Below are 20,636 nucleotides of genomic sequence, written 5' to 3'. Positions count from 1 at the left end.
AGTTCTCCCATAATTTTATGTTCATCGGTCAAAAATACTATACAACTCCCATTGAATTCACAATTATATGACTGTCTTTTCTTTCTTGTGCCATAGAACGGATGCTGAAAGTTCATCTGAGCACCTGGAGGCACTAAGGAAACTTGCAGTAGTTCTTCAAGACCAAAGAGGAACTCTTGAGGATTTAAAGGACCAGCGACAGAAAGTCATCCAGCATTTGAACTTGGATGACAAAGAGCTTGTCAAGGAACAAATAAGCCACTTTGAGCAGCGCTGGTCCCAGCTGCAAAGCCTGATCGAAAGGAAGATCCAAGATTCGGTGATGACCCTGGAGGATATGGCCCTGGTGGAGGCTCGTCTGAAAGAGGCTCGCGACTGGGCGGAGGAGCAGCAGCCGGCGCTGTCTGAGGCCATGAAGATGAGCCCTCCACCGGAACTGGCTCAGAGCTTCCTGTTCGACCACCTGAGCATCTGCAGTGAACTGGAGGCCAAGCAGCTCCTTTTAGCCCAGGCTATGAATGATGCCGACAGGGTGCTGGCTCACCTCGGCCTCAACGAAAGGCAGCGTCTGCAGCTCCTGATCGCAGACACCCAGCTGGAGGTGGAGACTCTGAGTGTGAAGGTATCGCAGCGCAGGAAGCACCTCAGCAAGGCGTTCACGGAGAGGACACAGTTCCTGATGGCCGTTGGTCAGTCCATCAACTGGGTCCAGCAGAACGAGAAGAAGGCTCAGGCAGAGGAGTACATTGCTCTGTTACCAGATGACTTGGCTAAACAGGTGCGAACATGTAGGAATATCCAGAGTAGTCTAAAGGCCTATCAGAGTGAGTTGAACTCCCTGTGGTCTCAAGGGAGGGACCTAATGAGGGATGCCAGTGAGGATGAAAAGAATGAAATACTAACAAAATTGCAGGAATTGCAGACGATCTTTGAGAAAACACTGCACAGGTGCGGCCAAAGGCTACAGGAGCTAGAAAAGGTGCTTGTGTCCCGAAAGTACTTCAAGACAGACTTGGAAAAAACATGCCAGTGGTTGAAACAAGCCGATATTATCACATTCCCTGAAATCAACCTCATGAATGGCGATGCAGAATTGGAAGTGCAGCTGCTGAAGTATCAACTAATCATAGAGCAGGCGATTGAATATGAGAACCTCCTCCTCATTGTCCAGAGAGCTGGCCAGGAGATCCTGCCGACTCTGAATGAAGTGGACCACTGCTACTTGGATGAAAAACTCAATACTCTCCCCCAGCAATACAACAGCATATTAGTACTGGCCAAAGAAAAACAGGAGAAAATCCAACAGGCTATTCTAGCAAGGAAGGAGTATGCTTCTTTCATAGATGTCACTCATAAAGCACTGAAAGAGCTGGAGGAACAATTCAATGATCTAGGATCTCAGCCCGTTGGCCTGCAGACAGAAGAGGTTGTCAGTATGCAGAGTGATTACAAAAGAATTCAGGCAGATCTCAGCAGGCTGGGTCTGGCTGTGAGTGAACTGAACCAGAAGAAAGAGGGTTTCCGTAGCACCGGTCAACCCTGGCGCCCAGAGGAGATGACCCAACTCGTCGCCCTCTACAACGGCCTCAAGAGGCTGGTAGAGCAGAAAGTCGAGCACCTGGAGGACACCTTGGAGTCATTTGAGGACCAGAAGGCCATGGGCATGCAAGTCCAGTCAGAGCTGAAGGCCACTAAAGAGCAGCTAGTTAAAGTCAGTGCAGAAACCCAATCGGCTGAGGAAAGGCTGAAGAACTACCACACGCTGGCAGGCAGTCTTCAGAGTGCCGACTCTCACCTGTCCAGGCTGATGGAGCAGATGGACACCCTAGCTCCCCGTGTGGACCAGACGGCTCACAATGCGTCCAAGGATCAGGTGGTGTTGTGGCAGGAGGAACTTCGCTCCCTGCAAGCTGCTGTGGGAGAGCTGATTGAAGAGTGCGAGAACAGGTTTGTCCAGAGTAAAGACTTTGAGACGGAGATGAAGAGAACGCTGGACTGGCTGCAGCAAGTCAGGGACGATCTCAGCTGTGCCGTGATTGTGGACGTGCGGGTGGAGAAGGTTCAGGAGGAGATCCGGAAGCAGCAAATCATGCAAGAGGAGGTGCAGTCCATGCTGAGGATCGTGGCTGCCCTGAGCAGCAGGGAGAAGCAGAAATACATCAGTGCCAACGAGCATGTCCCGGCCCATGTGGATACGAGTCTGGAGGAGATGGCAAAGTTGCAGGCAGATGTTCAAAAAGCTCTGACTTCCAAACAGGTGAGATGTCCTCATATTGATCATACTGTTATGCCGTGCTCTTTTGAATGTTTTGCATTTAGTGTGCGTTGTATTGTCTGCTGTGTAGTCTGTATGTGGGCTTCCATGTGAACGTACAGTACGTATTGTGAAAATGGTTGTAAATATTTCTCTGCAGCAATATTACTAGGAGACATTATTTTTATTTGTTGGACTTGACACTTAAGCGTTATAGTCATACGACAAATAACAAAAATTTCCGATCTAAAAGCCCACAATGTGTGGCACCATAAAACACTTTGATGGTATAATATTTGATTGCTAATGTTCATCACGTATTCATTAATAGCTTTCATTTGATGTATAAATCCCTTTCATATTATTTATATCTCATTGTCCAGATCACATTGGAGCAGGCACTTGTTCTGTGCCAGACGTACCACTACAGGATGCAGTCAGCCTGCGAGTGGCTGGAGGACGCTGTGTCCTTCTTGCAGCAGGCCAGCCTGGGCGTAGACGTGGAGAACTATGAGGAGTGTGTCCGGCAGCAGGAGGACATCATGGGCACTGAGCAGGAGTTCCTCATCCACCTGGAGGAGCTGCAGGCCGTGCCGCCACAGCTGGAGAAACTGGTCAAACCCATGGCTAAAGAGCAGCTCAGACTCAGTGTAGAGTCGGCACAACAGAGAGGTGTGGAGGTCCGAGACCAGCTCCAGTGTCACCACGATGTCCTGCACAGGTAGAGGGAGAATAAGAAAGATGACTATTGCCTGTAAAACAGTCATATGTGAACCTTTTTTGTTTGTTTGTTTGTTTTTGTTTTTTAAATTCAAATTCAGACAGAAGTGTTAACAGACAGTTGTTCACTAACATAATGCTGTATTGTCTCCAGCTGCGTGGCCCAGTGGAAGTCGTACCAGGATGCCAGGCAGACTGTCATTGAGCTGATGAATGAGGCAGAAAAGAAGCTGACCGAGTTCTCCACTGCAAAGGCAGCCACAAGCCAGGAGGCAGAGGAGAGGCTGTGCAGCCATAGAGTATGGGAGGCCAATGCGTTCATTTTAATAATAACATTATTATGGACTACATTATGTAGTCATCACATGGTGGCAACTTAAGGTTTTAAATTTGTATGAAGAAATGGACAAAAATGCAGAAATCTCAGTTATTTAGGACGAATGGGCAAAACATTGATTGCAATAGCACTAGAAAAGTCACATTTGTTTAGTTTCAAAAACCCAATAAGCATGTAAAAACATGCCTCAAATACATCTTTCACGTTTTAACGTGTTCTCTTTTTCTTCTTCTTTGCGCTCCACAGTCTCTTGTGTCACTGGTGAATGGCTTCCAGGGGAAGCTGAGTGGTTTAGAGGAGCAGGCCGCCCAGCTGGAGCTGGTAGGGAGTGATGCCAGCAAGGCCACTATCAGCCGCTCCATGACCACTGTGTGGCAGCGCTGGACGCGTCTGCGCAGTGTGGCACGGGGACAGGAGAGGGTCCTAGAAGACACAGCACAGGAATGGAGGACCTTCAGAGAGAAGGTACTGTACTACACAGAACACATGAGAGTTTGTCAACCGACACCAGGCCTGTGTTGCAACTCGTATGTCTTAATTTTTTTTTGCCTTAAAACATCAAAAGAAATAAGCAAATCCAATAATAGTCTTTGAAACAAATTATTTATTTTGTACTATAAGCCTAAGCCTGGCAGTTTCTGGTTCTAAACGCATTGTATTGTTTAGTGTTAGACACATTATGGACAAAAGTCTACTAGAATACTATTCTGAAAATAGCAGATCTGTAAGCTCGCTACACATTGTAGATCTTCTACTTTCACCAAATGTTCACCCACACAAACAGTGATGCCATGTGGTTCATTATTTTTTATTGCCAAGATGGTGAAGCTGGGAGACGTGTCTGATGAGCTACAGAGTCGTGTCCCTGACACGGCTGTGGAGAAGGCCTCCAAAGCCACCCTACAGTCCCTTCTGGACCAACACGACCTGCTCAGCCAGGACATCGAGCGAGAGCTCTCCTCCCTCACGCTGCTACGGCAGTATGCCCTCAGCCTGCTGCACGACGTGGAAGTGCCTTCACCAACGAATGAGCAGGATGAGCTGCCCAGTCTGAAAGAGATCCGAGTTGTACAAGACCAACTGGAAAGGTAATGACAAATTAACTTACAGTATAAAAAAACTACTTGTTGTTGATGTTTGTTTTGACCCCTGATTGGCTCATCTTATACAATTCAAGGAAATGCATCTAATATGTCTATAATAAAATCTAATATTTACAATGCCTCTAGCATAGCTGGGCAATATTGCTGTATTTCTAATTGGTTTGTGCAATAGATACTGCACATGCCTTGCCCTGGTCTCATCACAGCATATTCATATCAATACTGTTTGCTATGTTTTCTCATATCTGCTTCTTTTTATTATTATATTTCTTCCGTGTTTGTGAACATGGTTGGCCAATCATCCAATAATGTGATGTGTGAAGTCAATGGTTAACAGATTCTACCTAAAATGGTCTAATTTGGTAAACCACCAAAAAATGCCTAAAGGAGATGAAAAAATAAACAAACAATTTACAAATTACAAATATTTGACCCATGTCTAATTCTGTCATTTTAAATTATTTTATAGTCTAGGATACTGAGTTCAGCGTTTTGCTTGTTTCCATCCAGCCTTCTGACACAGTCCAGGACCAAGCGTGCCCAGACAGGCCATGAGCTCAGGGACAGAGAGGAGGTAGAGAAGGACCTCAGTGTTGTAAAAGCCTGGATCCAGCAGACCAGAGAGCTTCTCCTCAACCCCACCCCAGACATTGATGCTCTGCTACAAGAACTGGAGGTAAGGCTATGTTGTCCTATCTAAATTGGTTTATATTTTGTTGTACGATGGTGTCGCTTGATATGTTGTGAGCTTGTAAATCCGCTATTTTGGGCGAGCGGCACCATGAAACTAGTATACGTTAAAGTCCCATGGTTTAACATCCATTTTTGTGTTTTTGTTGTTGACAACTGTTCTGTTGGAACTACAATTCAATGAATTCAGTTCTAAACAAAAACACGGACATAGCACTCCAAAACTAATGCTCCGCGTTCCTAGCACTGACATTATTACGCCCGTAACAACAACAAAACTTATGTGAAATGGTTATTAAAAAATATACCAGTGAAAGATTAAATCAAAAACGACTTTGGTTGAATTGAAAAAGTCTTTGTCGCCTATAACTGTGGATAGTCAGTCGTAAGGATCAGATTTATTACAGGTTTGAATGCGCACATTATTCATAGTGATTTTTGATGGTGTACTGTGCAGTTGGTGTTGCAGCCTGGTAGGCACACATAAATTTGTTCCAACATCTGTTCCTGCCGGTCCCACACAATACATGCGGTTGTTTGGTCAATTCGTGTGAGAAATTTGCCACCATAGACGGACACAAATATGCTTCTAGATGGCTCGCCGCCTCACCCCCTATGAGCCACGTCGTGAAAATGCATACCGGTATAACATTACAACTGCAATACCAGTTGACTTTGCTACTACTGTATAGTTGTTTTCATCTATTTTTTTTCCATGGTGCAATGAGGCACTAAATATTGTTAATTACCTGCATAAATAAGGTTTCAAAATATTTTGATAAAAAAGCGTATATATCTGTGTTGGATTATATTTCTTATGCACAGGTTGTACATGGTGATGTCATCACCTACCGCCAGAATGTGGATAAAATTGCTGAGCAGCAGCAGAGCAAGTACCTGGACCTCTACACCATTCTGCCATCAGAGATCTCCATGCAGCTGGCTGAGGTGTCCCTTGCTTTAGGTGCCATTGAGGACCAGGTACTGTATAAAGATCAACCATTTAATGTCACTGAAACAGTAAATAATGATTCCTTTACTGGGAATCTATATGCAAATTACAGTAGTCTACTACTGCATGTTAGTAACATACAGGGTTGATTTCATGCTCTACTCATCAAAGGGACAATCCGGGACTTACAGTATGTTAATGAATAAAACGTTATGGTAACCAATCTGTATGGTATATGATTATTTTGATACAATAACAAGCACATCTGCAGTGGTTGGAGGTAGTCTCCTTGCTCTTCTATTGAGCAGTTTAGACTCTTGGGTCAGGTAGAACACCTACTGATTGGCAATAAGTTATTTGAAGCAGACCACACACTGGATTGGACACTGACGCGATGCCAACTGTGAGACAACGGACATAAAATGTACAAATTGTATCGTTACGCTACCACAAAAACGGAAAGGCCAACTACATTAGAGTAGACTAGGATAGTAGCCAAAAGAGAACAATACACTGGTATGTGTCTTTTCATATCTCTTGTCAATGTTATAGGTTCTTTCCAAAGAGAGAGAAATTCAGAAAACTAGAGACATTAAGGAGGACTTCAGCTCCCGGATCCATGATGCATCTGAGAAACTGAAAACAGTCTCTGCCAAATTCAAGGAAAAATCCCCTGACATCGATCATGCCAAAGAAGAAGTCAAGGTGGGTTAGCCAAAAACGACATGTAATACATTCATTCTTTCCTTATCTCACCATGGTAGTCTTAATGCATTTATAGGCAAATACAATTAACCACATTAATCCTTGCATCCCTATTTTGGGAATGTCAAAATCGAAGATTTTCAGATTATCTCATAATTTTTCAAGATTTTTCAAAATGTTTTGAAATGAGCAGATATGCCCACTGCAGGCCACAGCACGTCATAGTGCGACACATCGTGAGCTTGTAGATAACTTGTGGTTAAACTAATTAACTAATTAATTCCTCTAGGGGTACAATAAATGTGATTTAGATTATCACGACATGAAATTATGCATGTCTGACCCATGTTTACTTTCTCAGAGCCTGGCTGAGGACTTGGACAGCTGTGGTTTCACTCTATCAGAACTGGACACTGCTGTACAAGAGTTTGGTCGACGGAACCCCCTACTGGCCAAACAGCTGAGTGATGCCATCAACAAGCTGTCCGAAATCCATCACCACACGACCCGGCTAGCAGACTGCAGGAACAACTGGCTGAAAAAGGTCAGTGGTTATTTCTTATTTATTCCATGTGTTATGGCTATTTGCTCATGCAAGGTACTGCTCTATCAGTGAATTATGACAATAGGTGAGCCAACTTTCAGACACTAGTCAGCCTAAATGCTAGTTATTTTTGACTGTGGTGTCTTTTAACAGTGCCTTTGCAGAAAACCTCCAGGCTATTTTACATCTTAAAACCATACTTGGCTGGCAAAAAAAAAAAGTGTCTGGTTTTCTTTTTAATCCATTAGCCAATTAAAAACAAAGTTGTTGTACCACATCTGATTCTGACCTGTTGTGTAGTTTCACATTCTCTAATGTCTCGTGTCTTATCTTGGCTTTGCAGGCGGTGTGCTATTTAGATGAGTACAATGAGATGCTGGACTTCATTGTGAGGTGGTCAGAGAAAGCCAAAAGCCTGGTGAGGGCAAACATCATCTGGAACTCCTCTGTTCATCTGCAGGAGCAGATAAGGATGTACCAGGTAGGTCATGTATCTGCAGATTGGAGCTAGTTTAGTAATCAATCCTAGTAGAGAATAGAGAATGTGTTTAAAATAGAACAGGTGGGCAGTCTAACCGCCTTATTAACAATTTCACTATCCTTTGCCCTTTGTGTTCAGGCCGTCTTGCGTGAGTCTCGGGAGCTCCATGGAGACCTGGAGTCGATGGGGGAGAAGGTGGAGCTCCTCTCCGAAGTGCTGCAGGTGGAGGCCTTGAGCCAGCAGGTGTGTGAGCTCAGCCGCCACACTGAGGAGCTCCAGCAGAGCATCAAGACTCGTCTCCAGAGCCTGCAGGATGCAGACAAGGTACTGAGAAACACAATTATGGATCTAATGTCTCCATGCAGACGTTTTCAGCACTGTTGTTTTACTATGTGTGTCTAGTTTTTATGTTAATTCCCCTGAACTGATAACATTGTATATTTATGCTAGTAGTAAATTCTTGTTTTTGTTTTCTTTATTAGAAAATGTGACACTGCTTCTGATAACTGTTGACATGTACAATACAGCCAGTAAATGTTTCAGTTAATACTTAATATACTAATAAATAAATGATTTACATCTGGCATGATCTTCCTGCAGAGTATGGAGGCGCTGGAGTACGAGGTGAAGGCCTTACATGTTGCTATTGAACAAGTGCAGGCCACACTGACCTCCCCAGAGTTGGCTCGCCAGAGCCTTAAAGAGCAGCTGACTCAAAGACAGGTGAATATAAAACTCCCTTAAAGCTGTGTCACATGTAGGGGCCGCAATCTGCATTCAAAGATTTTCCTAGAAGCTCTGTCATTGGTCGATTTGCCTGTCTACTTCCTGATTGGTTCTCGGGTTTTTTCCGACCAATGACAAAGCTTCTAGGAACATCATTGAATGCAGATTGCGACCCCTAGATGTGTCACAGAGACTACATTTTCTTTGGGAGCGTTTTACACATTGCTGGCTGTCTGAATACCTTTTTTTTTTTTTTACAAATTATTGCTTATAGCAGCTTTAATAGTCCATTATAAGCTCCTAGTCTATCGGCTGTATGCTGATTGGTTTGAACTTGACTGACTACAGGCGATGTCTAAGCACTGATACATTGTTTGATCAGGCTCCTGATTCACTTGTAAGGTGTAAGACCACAATGCAAACAAGTCCCCTGGACTTTGTTGTGTTATCCTTTAGCCTAAATGCTTTACTGTACCTTTGTGCTATTTACATTTTTATTTACTAAGTAAGTAACCAATCAATCAAAGGTCTTGACTATATGACTATGAAAATATATTGTATAATACGGAGAACAGTCAATAATCTTGTCTTGTCTCATAATAAAGAAGTTTAAAAAGAAGCAGAGAGGGCTAAGAAAAGGGTTAAAAGTAACTGTGAAGGATCTAAACTTTCAGTCTTGTTATTTTGACAGCGTCTCCTGGCTGACATGGAGGGCTTCAAACAGCAGGTACAAGCGGTGCAGTTGTGTCAGAGTGCTCTGCGGGTCCCAGAGGAAGTAATGCCTAACCTCGCCATCTGTCGCACGGCTCTACGTCTACAGCAGGAAGCCAGTCAGTTGCAGCATGTCGCCATTCAGCAGTGCAACATCCTGCAGGTACAGTAGAGGGAGCCATCACTGCATGACAATAATATGACACAGCGCAGTGAAATGAATTACGTCACATTGTGTCAGCAATGCATGCAGTTATAGTAGTTTAACACTTTAATCGTTTTGGAAAGAACATTTTGTCATTAATTAAAAAAAACATTATGATATGAGTTTTGTCTGAATTGTTTTAATAAACAAGACTATTAAATGTTCTTTAAATATAGTAGATATAATTTTAGAATGAAACATTTTGTCCCCCTTTAGGAGGCAGTGGTACAGCATGAGCAGTATGAAATGGAAGTAAGAGACCTCCAGGGACTGATAGAGGAAGCCCACCGGGTCATCCAGGACCTTCCCATTGCCACCAGTAACATCCAGGAGCTACAGGCCCAGATCCTCCACCATGAAGTATGCTGCATTCTGTTTTGTCTAACATCTGTCGAATGTAAACCAAAACGGTTACCTTTCAGGAAATGGATCCAATATACCGTAGTTATTATTTATTACTATAGTCACAAGCTCTTGTTAATACCTTTTATTGTTTAATATTAGGCATGTAACGATACACTCAACTCACGATACGTATCACGATATGAGGTTCACGATACGATCTTTCACTATATTTTCAACACAATTATGATCAAACAAATGACCAAAACATATATTTTTTAATGATTTATCTTTCCCCCCGCCCCAAGCTTTTTTCACATTTTTTATTTAACTACATTGCAAAAGTAGCATTACTTTTCATGTAAAATGACTTATGCGCAACAACTGTAAACTAGCTTTCTTGTTTAAACCTAGCTTGAGTTAACATGTGGCATCTTAGGATAGATGTAGACCTATTTGACAGTGCAGAAACATAATTGCCTTCCTTGATGTATTAATGAGCATCAATAACGACCATCACCTGGGCACAGTCAGACACATGCAGTACAGCTCCCCTCTGCAGGCCTCTAAAAAGTGACTGCATGGAGTCTGTCTCATTTCTCTACAAAAGCACGTGAATATGATAGAATATGATTACAGCTCACATTTCATATCACACACTAGCCCCCCCTAAAGAAAAGAAGAAAAAAATAAGTTTTTTGATTGAATTGCGATATACGATATATCGTTACATGCCTAGTTAATATTGATAAAACTTTAAAATGGTCATAATTTGTGTCAAGCTCTGCACACACATGTGCATCAGCTGTACCGATTCAGTGGCATCAGTCAAAACTTCTGAAGCCATCGTTTGCGCTGCTGATAAGCATTTACATTACCACCCTCAAACTACATTTTACACTATTTCCACTGGGATTCTTTTCTGAAACAGGAGCTGGCTCAGAAGATCAAAGGTTACCAGGAGCAGATTGCATCCCTGAATTCCAAATGTAAAATGCTGGCAGTGAAAGCCAAGCATGCCACCATGCTGCTGACTGTGACGGATGTGGAGGCACTGCCTGAAGGGCTGGAGGACACAGATGGAGAGAAGCCTAAGAAATCTTCAGCACAAGCTATCATGGTAAGATATTTACCATTGAAGCTGTTTGTTCACATATTTTATTTCAGCCTCAATGCTTTTCTGTATTTATTGTCTCAATGCCTATGTGAACTTAATAAAAAATAAAAAAAAGCTTAATATTCACCTTTCTGGCTTTGAGTAAACCTTTCTTTTCAATTTCCTGATTGCTTACAGTATGTCTGTGGTGCTACTGACCATATTCATGCGGCGAGCATTTCCCTCTACAGCAAAATGGATGCTGTGTTATTAAAGTCTTTGAATATTTCCTATGACAGGTGACTGCCGGTCGCTGTCATACCCTCCTATCTCCTGTCACAGAGGAGTCTGGGGAGGAGGGCACTAACAGTGAAGTCTCATCTCCTCCTGTCTGTCGCTCCCCTTCTCCTGTCTCTCACACTGAGGCATCTGTTAACAAGGTACCCTTCTGCTTTCTCTCTCTCTCTCTCTCTCTTAGATTCATGATTTAACATTTTTTTAATTAAGGTAACTCTGGTAGACCAAAAAGTAGCGGAAATAGACAATCTACAAGGTTGTGAACTTGAAATCTCAAAAGATTTAGATAGACATACCTAAAATAGGGACACCATAAGGCATCTCTAGCACACAGTAAAAGCTGTAGCACTCAATGTCCGTGCAGTACATTTCATTATTATGACTCTTGTGACTCTTCTTTCAGATGAGTCAAGGAACTCTCACAAGAGCTCCCATACAAGAACTATATGACCCCACATTTGAGTCTGTGGCTCATCTAGATGACCTGCAGCGTTCATGGGAGACATTGAAGAACGTGGTATGTGTTTGCTACGAGACCACAGTGTTGTGGTTTATTGATTCCAGATAATCTTAAGGGATAAAGGGACCCAACAGAATCTTTGATTGAAACATGAGTATGTAGTCTACTCTGCCTCCCCACTTTTTTCCCCATCCTTCATGACACAATATTTTGTTCAGAGAAGGTAAATAATGTCCCAGATTACACCTGTAACCGTTTCAACAGTCAGACAGAATTGGACCTGTCAAGTGGCTGATACATTAGATTAGTAGCATCCCACCATGGCAATATCCCATCCATCTTGTTACAGATCAGTGAAAAGCAAAGGTCACTGTATGAAGCTCTGGAGAAGCAGCAGCGCTACCAGGGATCCCTCCAGTCTATCTCTTCCAGGATGGAGGCAATGGAGGCCAAACTCAGTGAGCCTGTGGAGCCAGAGAAGAATCCAGAGAGTCACATGGATGGCCATCAGGTGAAACACTGACTGACCATAAAGGTTCTGCATACTGTAGCTTACACGGCACTCTCATTATGTTTCTATTTATTTATTGGACATACTGTACTTCATCAGAGCTTTTTTCAGTTTCTTTACAAATTAAACCTATTTCAGTCAATTATTTAGGCTATTTAACTTATGTACTGTAAGTCGATGCACTGCACTCTCTAATATTATGTGGGGAAAAGGTCACTTTGGTATTGGTATATTTTCACCATGTGAAATCATAATTATCAATATTATTCTGTGGAGTTATGAGAGGTATTTTAGAGCAGTGGTTCTCAAACATTTTCATCTCAAGGGCCCCCAAATTGATATGTATTTGGCTGTGCATCCCCATATGAAAAGATTTTGTGCCAGGGACCCCCATTCAAAAAGATATTTGTCCAAATTTGACAACATTTCTTAAAAGATTGCCGATCTACAAGCTCAAAACATGTTGCAATATGACACCTTGTGAGTTTGTTTCCTAGACTAAATTTTGAATAGGATTTAAGTGTTTAAACTATTCCTTATTTTGCTGGAAACCCCCTGGAACCCCCTCAAGGACCCCTGGGGGTCCCCAGACCCCACTTTGAGAACCAGTGTTTTGGAGCTCTAACACTGTTTTTCTGTGTAGGCTGTCATGAAAGAGATTGACAGTCTCCAGGAAGAGATAGACAGGCTGCAGGCGAGCTTCACAGAAGAACTGGCTTGTGATAGTGCAGACACAGACATGGCCGATCAGCTGGCCATGCAGTCATCCCTCGCTGTCCTGGCTGAAAGAATGGCCACCATCCACATGAAGGCCTCGGGGAGATTGCAGCTACTGGAGGTAGCCTCTTAAATCTGACGCATTTTAAAACTAACAACAGCACTTGAAACACCATATTATTTGCAAAGTATAGTATATTGCAAATATTACATATTGCAATTTCTGCAATATTTGATACAGTTGTCAATTAAATCCTCATAAAACGCCTTGAGAGCTGGGTTGGCTTCTAAGGGCTGGGCTACACTGGGCGTGGGAGTCCGCAACGGTAAGCTGTCACAGTGTCATAATCAATGGAACCCGGCTACACCAAGCGTTGGTGTGGTGCGCAGGTGGTGCGTAAGCTGTGCACGTGAATCTTTTTTTTTTTACGCAAGTGCTCTATTTTTCCGTGTGTACGCGGGGGTTACGCAGCCCTTTGCCTCGCCTTCATAGGAAGAAAAAAACAGTAAATACGGAACTCCCCGTAGGACTGGCGAATTGTCGATGGAGCCACACCTACTGTAGCTGCTTCTGTTCCGCTCCGCCAACAGCAGGGTTCCATACTTCCATTCCGTCCCCAGTGTAGCCCGGCGTAGAAATGTGTTCTAACCTGGTCCTAAACATACGTCACAAGGACATTAGTCAGAGGCCATATGTCAGAGAAATATGACCTTGGGCCTTTGCTGTTCTCACTATATATTGCTCTCACTATATATTGCAAACTACAATTACATAGTATACTGTATATACAGTAGGTGATTATAGAACATAGTATTAGATTACATAACTGATAAACAATGTTGGCTGGCCTGCATCACAGACTCTCTGTTGTTTTATGTTCCTTCACAAGCCCATGATCCTCTACTTCAGGCTTGCTAGATATGCATACCCCTACCCAAAAGAAAGTTGGAGATGCAATTAAATTATGCCCCCAAATTATAAAACACCTTAAATACATTAGAGAGGAAAAACACTTAAACTTAAAATTGTTCTATATGATCATTTATTACCATTGTTAACGCATGCTATTTTCCATTAAAATGTGTATTGATTGATTATGTGCTTTAGCTCTGTTGTCTTCTTTTCTTATTTTAATGCAAAACATTTAGTTTTTCTTATTTGCTTCCCTTTAATGTATGTTTCCTCCCCTCTCTTTTCATGTAAATAACTTTGGCTGCATGTTTTCAATTGGTTTGAAAGGTGCTTTACAAGTAGTTTATTATTATTATTACCCTTATTATTATTATGATTGTTATTGTTATTAGTAGTGACAAAATCAGACCTTAGTGGAAATTGTATTCATATTTATTTCCACTTGAGCAGAGTTGGCCCACAAGGGACAAAAACAGTGCAATACATATTAGCCTACCTACTGTAATTAGCCATGTCCGAGTACTGAGTTACAGTAGTTGTCATGGAGAAACGCACATATTCCTGTCTGAAAACGAACCTGTTGTTCAGTACAATATGTTCTGCATGTGCTGTGTCCCAGGAGCATATGAGTGACCAACTGGAGGGCCAGCAACAGGAGCAGGCTATACAGCGCTACCACAACCAGGCTGATGAATTGGACCAATGGCTAGACAACGCTCGCAGCACCATCACCTACATTCTGGAGCCCAAACATCAGGAGGAGACGGACATGGAGGAGCAGCTCTCAGAATGTCAGGTAGGAGAGTGCCCCCTACTGCCCTCTCATTGGAACTGATTGCAAATTGCTTTTACAGTATTGAGCATTGCAGTCCCACCCCCTTTCATGACGACGCCAGGCCCAGGAAATGATTCCCAATGCACAATATTTTGGACCAAACAAATAATTACAAAGTAGAAAAACAACAAAAAAAGTGTTGTAACCTGCCGTTTTTTCCTTCTTTCTAATTATTTGTTCGGCACAAAAAATTGTGTTTGTTGTCATGATTTGTCACGACAAGAGTTGGCTTTGTCCGCGGTGTAAACGTCTTTAAATAAATACTTTTTGAAATGTCTATGAGGAAAATCAACAGAGAATCATTTCCTGGGCCCTGGTAGGGGGCGGGACTGCGACGCTCTATATGACTGGAGAAGTAAGTGGTATCAAACCTTGCTGCTGAACAAGATCTGTGCCAAATAGGAACTAATTAAAATAGTTGAGATATGACATTTGAGACCGAATGGTCATCATCTATGCTCAGTCCTCTGAGCATCTTCTAGATAGTGATGGTCCATGCACCAAATCAAACATCAGAAGCAACAGCTGCACTATTTACACCTCATTTATATCAATATATAATATCTCCTATTTTTATATATGGATGTGGCCAGGGGGGGGCAGGAACTTGTCAGACGGTAAACAAGTCTATTAGCACAGTTAGAGGTTTGCATTCAGATGGCTAGGCTCCTAAGCGGCTGTGACACTAGACTTAAGCAGATTAGGCCCTTATGGGCAGGGAGCCAGTTAGCTTCGTAGGGGTGGCCGGGTTTAGAGGCAGTGGCTTCCAGACATTTGTGAGGTCGCACTGCTGAGATTGGTGTAGTTGGGGGCGGGCCTGCAAGAATAATTCAAGTAATAGAATCCTAGATGACAGGACAGTTATGACACCTTGGAGTAACCTGGTGAAGCTACTGATGACGGGTTATTGGCTACACTACAACAAAATGAAAGAGATTTGTTTGTTCAGTTATTGGAATTACGGTCACTGAGGAGAATCTGTGATTGGACTGGATTGGATCTCTCATCACAAAAGCACACAGTTGCTACTCCTGGTTTTGTCTGGGAGCATATAGGCTGCAGAGCATGAGTCGTAAAGGATTAGTGGCAATATGTTGCACTGGAGCCGGCACAGAAGAAGAGATAGGCCAAGGATGAGAGCACAGGGAATGCTTTCCCTTTCCCGTGCCCAGGGAGAACTGCTGGTGTAGGGGTGGGGGGGGCGAGGGGATCTGAACCGGCCCTGGCCCCCCTCATTTACTGACGGTGCCTGGAGGGTCTGTTCTGACTGAGGAACGTTTAGAAGATCCAAGATTTCTTCATCATTTTGTTTTCCAACTGCAAGCAGCCTTAGAACAAAAACGGAATTATGTTCCTCCTAGTTAAAAAGACAGCACAGCCCCAGACAAGAATAAAATATCAAGTGCAAAAACAAACTCTGAAGGAGTTATAGTCACTGCTTGTGGTGGAGGTGGGTGTGAGACGCCATGTTTGAACTGGCCTCTCTCCTCATGCTGCTGCAGAACATGCTGCAGGAGATCGAGGAGAAGGTGCTGGCCTTGTCCGAGCTGTCCATGCACAGCGAGAGCCTGCTGCTGGAAGGACGAGCGGAGACCCAGGAGGAAGCCAAGCAGCTGGCCAGGAAGCTACGACATCTGAAAGGCGGTCTGCTGGAGCTGCAGAGGATGCTGCAAGACAAACAGATCAACATCCAGGTGAGGTGGCTGGTCTCACACATGAAATACTGAGGGGGGAAAGGCTAGATAAGTCCATATGGGACCAGGTCCACCAAGAGTTTGAATTGGGCGCACCGCGTTTTTGGAAGCCATAACCAAACCATGGCATTTTCAAGGGGAAAAAATGCCTTGGTGGACAAGGCCCCTAACTCCAGGTTCTTATCATCCTGGATAGATAAATAATGGCATCATGACCATATTTATGGTATTTATATATTATTAATAATATTATATTAATTTACGTTGGATAATGTTGGGTATATATATATATATTATAGTTTTATTTTGTGTGTTTATTACTATTTATTAGAATTGCACCATGCTACTCATGGCTGATTTACAGTCAATCTAAGAGATTAGATTGATTTATTGACCAGTTTATTTGCTATCTGTCTGCAGGCTGCCCTAGCATGGGAAGAGTTCAAAAGCCAGCCAAGAGAACATGTAATGTCTGTCATTAATCTCTGTGGAACCTGTATGATTTATGAACATACAGTTCACACAGGACATGTGCCATATACGACAATTTTAATCAACTATCAGCCTGCTGATTGATTAATTGTATCTAATCAGCCATGCATTTTATACACCAATCACAAGCCATTCTCACAACAAGACGGATCCATTTAAATATGTCTCCCTCCTACATTTGATCTCTGCTACATTTACAGTATCCTGCCACACGCTACTGCTGGGTTTGCCTGCACCACCCCGGCCTCCACCTTTCTAGTTCAATCTTGTATGGCTCAAAGATTAAACTGAATATATGTATTGCTTTGGGCTCTGCATGGGAGGTTTCAGTATCACTCTCGAGAAAAGTCATTAGCACCAAATATAACATAATATGTATAACAACACATGACATTACACATTATTCCAACGCATGGAATATTTCTCCATGTGTTTTTGCAATAGTTAAATCAATGATGAGTTGATGTTATTAGATATCCACTCCATTAGCCAATCAGCATCTAGTCGACAACCTTCACTTAATATCCTGTCCTACTGAGTACATGATTTCACATGTTGAATGTTGTTCAAATTGTGAAAATGTGAATCAGTTGAATCACTGCTTATGATGACAATGATCTTGCTGAAGAGCTGACTTTAAAAGAATGCATGGTGTGTAATATTGTTGGACTGCGCAAAGGAATCCTAGATTAGTTGTGGTGTATGCAACACAGTAAAATCCTCAGTGTTCATGGAAACATTTGCATCTCTGAGTGTGTACAAATGTAACCATTACCAGACCATTTCTACAGTATCAGAGATAAATAACATTGTTGTTATAATTAATAACATTAAGGATTTTATAGTGAACATTTGTTACATGTCACCAGATCGTCTTCTGTGTAAAATGCCAGTAATACAATCAATGGCTTGTCTTCTCCCAGGGCTCGCTGCATGAGCAGGAGGAAAGTGAATCTGAATCCAGTTTGTCTCAGAGTCCCAATGTTCAGGACTGGCTGGCCCAGGCCCGTTCCACACGGACACAACAGCACCAAGACAGCCTTCAGAGACAGAGGGTACAGTTTGACAACATAATAATAATAATATTAATACATTTTATTTATAAGGCGCCTTTCAGGGCACTCAAGGTCGCGTACAGGTTAAAAACAACATATATTATACATACCCTGTATAATGTTTTAGTGATGATGTGTAGTGAGTGTCATTATAGGTCATAATTTCTCTATTATCATCAATTGAAATCTCTGTTGTTTAGTCATGCTACTCAGTTTTTAATACCTGGTAGGCATGTTTCCTGATCATTTTGCCCAGAAAGTTAGTATATTTAAACTTGTAATTTCTATTATTTTTGGAATGTAGTAAAACAAAATAAAATAGGCCTGTATAATAAGTTCCTATTCTCTTCTAGCTTAATTATGTTGAAGCAAAAATGGTCAGTAGTGCGTCAGGTTTAAAGTCTGTATAATGGCTGTATCATACCACTACAGTAGAACTCAAGAACACTGTCAGCATTAAATGGATGAGCATAGGTAGATGTTGCTGTGTAAATGTCCTGCAGGAGCTGGAGGAACAACTAGCAGAGCAGAAAAAGCTGCTTCAGTCAGTCGCCAGCAGAGGAGAAGAGATCCTTATCCAGCAGGCATCCCCCAGCAGCGCCAGGTACCTTTTGACCTTACGAACTTAAGGCTACAATCCAGGACTTATTTCAAAGAATAAAACATTATATTATATATTAACCAATCTAGATGGTAGAGTATGTTAATACAATACAACTAGCACATGTACCGTAATTGGAGGTGATCTCCCTACTGTTTGACAATGTCAGTAAAGTCATTTTAAACAGACAGTGCCCGGATTAGACACTACTGTAGATGCGCCATCTGTAGATCAGACCTCTTTGTGATTACCTCTCTTCATCGAGACAGAAAGACAGATATAATACAGACAGATCAGATTGTAGCTTTCAGGTAGCCTGGCTCTCTTGATGAATAATGAAGTGAAACTAAATGAAAATTCAGGCTGAGTGTCAGCCTAGCTTCCAGGTGCATCACGAAATCTACATAATGTCAATCTTTTGAGTTATTCCAAAAATAAGTCAGATATGAGTCAAATTATTATCATATACTAGATGAACGTTACACTTTTTGTGTCTCTTCACACTGAAGCAGTGGTCTTTGTTAGAATTTGTATTCATTTAAAAAAAGTATACATTGGTACAGTGTGGTTTATTGAACATGAATGTTGTTTCATGGTGCAGTACAACAGAGCCCTTCAATCCAGAGGCTCTGGTTGAGAGGGAGGCCCAGGCAGCACGGGAGCTAATGAAGCAGAGATGGGAGACGTTAAGACTAGAGCTCAAAACCAAACTACAGCTGCTGCAGAAGACCCTGGAAACGGAATACAAGCAGCCGGTACCCTACTAACCCTGTAGCAAAATAAAATGATTGCTTAGTTGCTTTGACTATAACCTCGTCAGGGTGTAAACATATATTTTATGCCTGAAAGTGGGGTAAAGTGTCTCTGACTACCTTAATTAAAATACACTTTACTGTTAAAATATTTCATTGTATCTATTAGTATTGGTTTTGTAATAGCGGTAGTAGTAGCCTACTACTAGTAGTAATATTAGTTGTTGCAGTTATAATAGTAATGGTAGCATTATTATTATTATTATTATTATTATTATATGTATGCAATAACAGGTATTAATCCATTTGATTTGTCACAGCTTTATTCCAGGAGTTCCAGGGTGAGCACAGCTGGGCCACTGTTTAATGGAGACAGCAAGGCCAGTGACAAAACCACACTGAAGTCTCTATTTGACACTTTTAGACACACAATGGAGGAGATATCGACCCAGGTTAGATTCTTTCTTTACCAGTAATGCAACAAACATCCTCTGTACAACATGTCTTGTGTAAACGGAACAATGAAAAACTTACATTCACAAAGTTAATCATCTGTATTTCAGAGATATTAAATATATTTTCCCCAAAACAGAAACATAGCATTGGAAATGGAAATGCTGTTTCAGCCTGAATAATAAATATTCGAGATTTGTATTTCGGTGTTGGTTTAATTGCTGTGGTGGTGTTTCTCGTCTACGTAGCCTGTTGGTGGTGAGAGAAAGGTGTCGCCGATGGAGCAGCAGCTCTTCACTGCTGTGACGTCCACCTCCACCTGGCTGGATGATGTGGAGAGCACTGTGTTCTCTGGCTCGGTGCTGCTGACTGAGATTGCAGAGATGCAACTCCACAATCAGGAGGTACAGTACAACACAGTATACCATAACTATTAACTAAAGCTGTTGCTTTAACCACTTACATTACTGACTATTATTGGCCTCCATTTTTCACTACACCAAATGTCGATCTGCTGTTTTTGTTTGCCTATTTTCACCAAATGTTTGCTTATTATGATGACATATCCAGAATACAGTCGCTAGGTTTCTTGTGGTTATCGGCAAGTTAGCCTAGGGTTTTACTTTTAACCCAAACAGGGCCTTTCTGTGTGGAGATTATAGGTTCGCCACAATTTAAAATGTATTTCACTCTGGGTGCTCCAGTTTCCTATGACACCAAAAGACATGAGACACTCTAAGGCTCCAGCCTTAGAGCTGGAGCAGATCCTCTGGTCCGGCCCAGTGGCTGTCTGAATACTTTTTCAGGGATCAATAAAATAACTTACGGTCCGGGCACCTAGGTACCCCAGCCTGACAATGTGTCGTGGGTTCGAGTCCCGATCTCAACGACCTTTACAGCGTGTCTTCCCCTCATCTCTCTCCCTGTTTCCAGTCAACCTACTATAATCTATATCAACCAGTAAGACGCCTTGGGGGTGAGAAGTGTGAG

At 42.3% G+C, this 20,636-nt stretch overlaps 1 protein-coding gene across 4 annotated transcripts in view; it reads left to right on the top strand.

Annotated features, from left to right (window-relative positions):
- The window catches only part of syne1b (spectrin repeat containing, nuclear envelope 1b), a 121,219-nt gene that overhangs the window by 61,754 nt on the left and 38,829 nt on the right, over positions 1 to 20,636 (top strand). For all 4 annotated transcript variants that reach the window (XM_080784127.1, XM_080784125.1, XM_080784124.1 and 1 more), the window contains 26 exons: positions 97 to 2,257; positions 2,638 to 2,975; positions 3,129 to 3,273; positions 3,558 to 3,776; positions 4,131 to 4,399; positions 4,925 to 5,090; positions 5,930 to 6,085; positions 6,609 to 6,761; positions 7,123 to 7,305; positions 7,649 to 7,786; positions 7,925 to 8,110; positions 8,387 to 8,509; positions 9,204 to 9,386; positions 9,645 to 9,788; positions 10,702 to 10,890; positions 11,166 to 11,306; positions 11,567 to 11,680; positions 11,973 to 12,134; positions 12,778 to 12,972; positions 14,384 to 14,560; positions 16,102 to 16,293; positions 17,709 to 17,840; positions 18,344 to 18,444; positions 19,043 to 19,196; positions 19,514 to 19,645; positions 19,895 to 20,050. In XM_080784127.1, coding sequence (XP_080640253.1) covers positions 97 to 2,257; positions 2,638 to 2,975; positions 3,129 to 3,273; positions 3,558 to 3,776; positions 4,131 to 4,399; positions 4,925 to 5,090; positions 5,930 to 6,085; positions 6,609 to 6,761; positions 7,123 to 7,305; positions 7,649 to 7,786; positions 7,925 to 8,110; positions 8,387 to 8,509; positions 9,204 to 9,386; positions 9,645 to 9,788; positions 10,702 to 10,890; positions 11,166 to 11,306; positions 11,567 to 11,680; positions 11,973 to 12,134; positions 12,778 to 12,972; positions 14,384 to 14,560; positions 16,102 to 16,293; positions 17,709 to 17,840; positions 18,344 to 18,444; positions 19,043 to 19,196; positions 19,514 to 19,645; positions 19,895 to 20,050 — 6,409 coding nt within the window. The remainder of the gene's footprint in view (positions 1 to 96; positions 2,258 to 2,637; positions 2,976 to 3,128; positions 3,274 to 3,557; positions 3,777 to 4,130; positions 4,400 to 4,924; positions 5,091 to 5,929; positions 6,086 to 6,608; positions 6,762 to 7,122; positions 7,306 to 7,648; positions 7,787 to 7,924; positions 8,111 to 8,386; positions 8,510 to 9,203; positions 9,387 to 9,644; positions 9,789 to 10,701; positions 10,891 to 11,165; positions 11,307 to 11,566; positions 11,681 to 11,972; positions 12,135 to 12,777; positions 12,973 to 14,383; positions 14,561 to 16,101; positions 16,294 to 17,708; positions 17,841 to 18,343; positions 18,445 to 19,042; positions 19,197 to 19,513; positions 19,646 to 19,894; positions 20,051 to 20,636) is intronic.

The sequence above is a fragment of the Protomyctophum bolini genome (assembly GCF_963924005.1).
Source record: "Protomyctophum bolini genome assembly, chromosome: 15".
Lineage (NCBI taxonomy): Eukaryota > Metazoa > Chordata > Actinopteri > Myctophiformes > Myctophidae > Protomyctophum > Protomyctophum bolini.
This window is presented reverse-complemented; position numbering and strand designations above follow the sequence as displayed.